At 34.0% G+C, this 6,000-nt stretch overlaps 1 protein-coding gene across 1 annotated transcript in view; it reads left to right on the plus strand.

The window, feature by feature from the left end:
* The window catches only part of ASIC5 (acid sensing ion channel subunit family member 5), a 28,026-nt gene extending 22,334 nt beyond the window's left edge, over positions 1-5,692 (plus strand). Inside the window, exons 9-11 of the mRNA XM_074338401.1 lie at positions 645-813; positions 3,733-3,824; positions 5,289-5,692. Coding sequence (XP_074194502.1) covers positions 645-813; positions 3,733-3,824; positions 5,289-5,479 — 452 coding nt within the window. The 3' untranslated portion in view covers positions 5,480-5,692. The remainder of the gene's footprint in view (positions 1-644; positions 814-3,732; positions 3,825-5,288) is intronic.
* Positions 5,693-6,000: the final 308 nt, after the last annotated feature.

Here is a 6,000-nt window from a genome sequence, read left to right on the forward strand (position 1 = left end):
GGGAAGTGGTCAAAAGGAAAACTGAAGACAAATACCACTTCTCTCAGGGATTTTTCCCAGCACACTTTTGAATGGATAGCTGAGTTGTTCCACCGGGCCAAGAGAGGACAGAGGACAGAGAACCTCTGCAGCTGACTAAGAAGTCACTAAGTCCACAGAAATAAGAGACTCTAAATACCCAGCAGCATGTTTCACTCCATTCTAAGTTGAAACCAGCTCAAGGGTAAGTTTAGTTTAAACCTGAGTCTTTGGCTTTCAGGATTACATTTGAATGTTCCTCTCAAGGAGACACAATGCTACACCAACAACTTTCCATATTTCTCCTGTCCAAATGTCTGAAATTTTATGGAAATAAGCCCTGGGACATTCTGGAAAGAATTTGTTATTTCTAACAAATATCTGAATCCAGTGGCTCAATTAATTCAAGGATAACAAATCCTATGTTTTATGTTTTGTCTCCTTTGCTGTACTTATACTAAAAAATAAATAAAATATAAACACCTTTTGTTAAGAAAGTAATGATAGAACTTATTAACCACTTTTTTTTCAGCACTGAAAGTGAAATGATAATTTTTTTAAAAGCTCTGTCTTCCCCACTGTGAATATCCTTTTCTCTGAATATCCTGTCCTGATTTTCATTTCAGATCTCATTGAACTTAAGGAATTATGTACAATGGGGACACATAATTCTAGCTGCCCTGTTCCTTGTGAAGAAACAGAATACCCTGCTACTATTTCTTATTCCACTTTTCCAAGTCAAAGAGCTTTGAAACATCTTTCTAGGAAGTTGAATCAAAGCCAAAACTATGTCAGGTAATGTTTTTAGTCTTATAAATTATTTGTGATTAAAATGAATATTTTCTTTACTCAAAACTTTCAAAGACTAAAGAAATAAAATTTTGATCAAAAGAGGCAATGGTTCTCATCACTGAATTAACAATGAAAGCCTAGAATTTTAGAAGTAGATAAGATCATCTCTTTCATTGCCTTAGTTTAATTGTATGAAAAGTAAAATGAGGCCGCCTTGAGTAATTTGCTGATGGTCTTACCTTTATTGGCCCAACTGGCAAAAATAATAATGCTTTAATATCAGTTAATAAGAATATCAGTTAATGTTTTAAAATATTTAGATTCTTTCCCTGTATATAATATAGTTTGGGTCTCCTAATAACTATATAAGATAGATGGGCAGAGATCATTATTTTCATCTTATAAATGAAGAAGCTGTAACACTGTAACTAGTACAGTGTAACTGCTGCAGCCTTCCTGTCCCTAAATTTCCTATCTCCAGTGACGATAATGCCTTTTACCCTCCTACAGGGAGAGTACGGACATGGAAGATTTATTTTTGCTTTCAGGAGACAAATAGGAGTCAAAATGTCCTCTTCCATTGACTGTTTCTTATGTCACTTTAATTCAAAATAACCAATATGCCAAAATGGCGTATTTTGGGGTAGCATATTCTGCTCCCCTTCATTATAAGTCACTCTATAATTAATCTTGTCACATAATTGACATGTAGGAACCTTACGTTGTTGTGAATATTGGAGACCATTACCAGGAAAATTAAGGCAAATAACTGAACAAGTGCAGCTAGACTCAGGGATATCCAAAACCTAGATAGAGTCAGTGGTTACAAGTGACACAGATAATTAAGAAACTGGTTTGTGCACAGGTACCAGAAAATCGAACAGTAGTAAATCAGAAAACACAAATGCAGTTTGTCAGGAGAGAAGCAATGTGAAACCTTAGCAGCAAGAAGATATAAAACAAAGCAACCCCTAACTTAATCATGAAGCCTGTACGTATTTCTTCTTGGACACAAACCAACCACAGATTTTAACCAATCCAAGGCCTCATGTGGCAGTTGATGAACCCTATTGAGGAGATGATAAGAAAATTAGCTTGACTGAAGCAGGTGTTTGGTAATGAATATAAAACTAAATTGTGGCTGAATTTAGGCCAATTTCATTAGTAAAACAAATGAACTTTGTAAATTGTTCTGTTTTAACAAAATTTCAAGTAAAAATTGCATAAAATTGTTTGCTATGTGCAAAAATAATTTATTCCCCTTAATATAGTGTTCATACTCAAACTTCTGGAAGCATTTCTTTAGTATTTTGTAAATGCAAAACAAAAACCAAAAAATGAAAAAAAACACACAATATTTCTTTGATCTCCTCACCCTTATTAAAATCCAGATTTTATTTTATAAAATTTCCTGACAGAAACAAATAATCTTGAACTTAAATCCTGAGCAATTTCACTATCATAATGAGGCATAGATTCAATTAGCCCCAAATTACTGGGTAAGTCACCTGCCTGAGAGAAGTCAAGTAAGTATCACAATATTTTTGTGGGTAATAAATTTATCTTCTCAAAAACACAGATGGATTATGCTTGGAAATGGTTGTGAGTTTTGTGCTTAGAAAATTAAACACTATTATCAGTGTACATGCAAATTAAGAGCACAGTGGAGGACAAAATGATTGCAATATTATTAAAATTTCTAGACTTCCAAGACAACTTTATTATTTCCTCCACTTTGACAACTGTTTTATTATTTGTAAATATTACAATACTCTCTGATTATCTACTTAAACATGGTACATTATCCTGTTACCCAGGGCTAAACCAATGGAAATTAACTAAACATATTAATGATATATTTTGAATTAAGTATATTTTGAAATATTGATTTATAAAACTGTAAACAACATGGTGAGTGATTTATAGCTATCTTCCTTAGATATATTAAAGAACACCATATAATTCTAGGAAGCATTGCTAATAAAATCCATTCTTAATGACAATTATTATTACCAACTGAAAATCACCAGATGGTTGGTTTCCACCTTAGCTTTTAAGACAGACAAGTTAATATTTATCCATTTATTCATTGTTTTTTCAATTTGTCCCCTTTAATTTGTCCCCTTATATGTCCACATAATAAGCACCTATTTTGTGTCAGAATTCAGAGGTGTTCTAGGCATTAGAGATACCCTGTGTAAAGAAAGACAAAAACCGTGCACTATTGCACTTATTTCCATTGGTGTGAAGTTCAAGATAAAAGCCTGGGGTGGAGACTGATAGTGTGAGGGCATCCAAGACTACATAAAGTGTTATCATTTTAAAATAGTGCTTAGCCACTTTGGTCACATATAAAGATTTTTAGAAGACATTAAGGACAGAGTCTCTAACCTAATATATTAATGATGGAAGTAAATAACTACCATTTATTGTATACGCAATATATGCCGATTCTTTAATATATTATTTAATTTCCCCTCGTCCTAATTCTAAAATCCTGACTGTAAAATCTTGACTACAGATGAGAAAACCAAGACTCAGAAAAACCATATGGTTTCTCCAGGATCACATAAGTAACAAAGGCCATACCAAAATTTGAATTAACATGAGACACACATTTAAATGTTTATAAATACTCAAATCTACTCCATAGATATTTAGATTTAATGTCTTTTTACATTGTAATGCTCAGGAATGAGGCATAGAAAGTTGTTGGGTCTGTAGAAAAATTGTTTTCCCTGAGTACCAACATGAAAAGAGTGCCTTCCAAATGAAGGTATAATGATTAGTATCAAATACAATGATGGTTGTCTAATTCCACAGTAAACAACATCTGAACCAAAAATGAATATTACTTTTGTCAAATCAGAATTAACAGTAGTGCTGACAATCGAACTAGATTAACTCTGTTTTTATCCCCAGGGAGAATCTTGTAAACATTGAAATAAACTATAGTGACCTTAACTATAAGATAACGCAGCAACAAAAAGCAGTGAGTGTGTCTGAATTACTTGGTAAGTGTTACTTAGCTGCACCTCAATTTTAAAAAAGACTTTCTATCAGATTGTTTTCTTTTGCATTTAGCTTATCAGTGGAAGAAAAGAATCAATAGTGCTTGTCATTCACCTGCCACTTAAATCTGAAACTTTTCCACTTCCTAGATACACTTTCAGCAAACCTCGCAGGGGCTTTCACAAAGAAAAGACTGTGTTCATTAGCTCATATTCACACACAGCATCTTACTTTCCCTTCAGATAGCCACCCTCACCATGTAACTGTTATAGAGTGTTCAGCAATCCTACACTGGGGTACAGCATCAAGTATCTCAGACCTCCACACAGAACTCTACTCATAATGAACAGACAAGTAGATTTGGAACAAGCAAAATTTGGCATTTAAGTTGCCGCCACAGTCTGCACACACTCCTGCATCATACAATCCTTAACAAACTTAGATCTCACTGCATTTTACAGGAAGTCATATAGGAGACAGGAGAGGATATCATAGGCAAAATGACAACAGTCAGACACTGGCCGCAGAGCCCCTGAATAGAGAGGAAATACACAAATTCCGCAAGCTCCTGGGAAGCCTATACTTACTTCACACTTTACAAAAACCGCATAATCCTAAAAATGGCTCAGGGCAATGAGGAAAAGATAAATAGTATAATCTGTTTAAACAGGCAGTGCAAGAGTAGTCAAATTCATAGAGACAAAAAGTAGGATGGTGGGTGCAAGGGGCTGAGGGAGGGGGAAATGAGTTATTTTTTAAAAGGTTCAGAGTTTCAGATGGGCAGATGAAAAAGTCATAAAGATGGATGGTGATGGTGGTTGCACAACAATGTGAATGTACTGAATGCCACAAGATTGTACACTTAAAAATTGGTTAAAATGGTAAATTTTATGTTATGTGTATTTTATCACAGTAAAAGGCACAAACAAATACAAATATAGATTTAGAAAATTTCTTAAGAAGATGGCAGTGCTGTGTTAATATATTTTAGTGTAGGGAAATACTACAAATACTTAAAAAGAAATAGTATGAACACGTAAAGTAACAAATTGCTTAGAGATTTATGTTGATGGAAAACATCATCGCCCAATAATGCACCTGAATATCCCATTTCTACTCTTCATTCAACACATGGAAATGAATTTGTAATTGTCTAGGATGTTTTCTGAATTTGTCTAGATTTAATATCCTCCAAAGTTTTTGAGGTATATTCTGGATAAAGGTTTATATATGCTTTTTCTCTCTACTTTTGAAACGATTTATATAAATATTATAAATATTATTTTAAGATCCTATTGTTATTACTTTATTTATACCAAACTTAAAATCATACAATCAAGTCGCCTTCATAAAATATCAATTATTATTAACTTATTAGCTTCCGATAATTTAAACTCTACTAATGTTTCATTTGCTTTTTATGAGAAAACATGATTTGCTCAATTTCTTTGTTGGTTTTATTTCAGCAGATGTTGGTGGTCAACTGGGCCTATTTTGTGGGGCCAGTATAATTACCATTATAGAAATTATTGAATATGTATTCACCAATTTCTACTGGATGTGCATTTTGTTCTTGCTGAAGATACCTGAAATGACCCCAGGGGCTCCTCCACCTCAGAATCATTTGGGGAACAAAAATAACATAGTGGAATGCTAATGTTAACTTAGGATAAAAACTTTTGCTTTTCTCTTCATGATAACTTTCAGATTTATTAATAACTAACTCATTGCTGGGGAACTTCATGCTATAGTTTTGGGGATTCAAAACTGGGTTCATATAACTCATTTTAAATATCTATCTCTTGACACATATTTTAGATCTTTTTGTCTGTACTTATGTATATATATCAATTTATATGTAAAAAAGAAACAGGCACTGTCTTTCTTTCTTTTTTCTCACAATAAATTCCCAGCACCGAAACAGTAGTAGGCACTTCATAATTCTTAAATAAGTGGATGTTTTTGTAGTGAAAAAAAGACATTTGCCAGGCAGGGTGTCATGTGAGGTCTCTGGTCCCCCTCCCCAGATAAGAACGCAGAACATGGCAAGGCCAAAAAGGAACACCCACGGAGCTACAGATAGGGGAGTCATACCACTATATTCTCGCTGGCGGCTGGGTTGGAGACACAAGCAGCAGGAGCCACACTATCCGCAATCTGCCATGCTAACTGCAATCC

Source organism: Rhinolophus sinicus, linkage group LG07 (assembly GCF_036562045.2).
Source record: "Rhinolophus sinicus isolate RSC01 linkage group LG07, ASM3656204v1, whole genome shotgun sequence".
In the NCBI taxonomy this organism is placed as follows: Eukaryota; Metazoa; Chordata; class Mammalia; order Chiroptera; family Rhinolophidae; genus Rhinolophus; species Rhinolophus sinicus.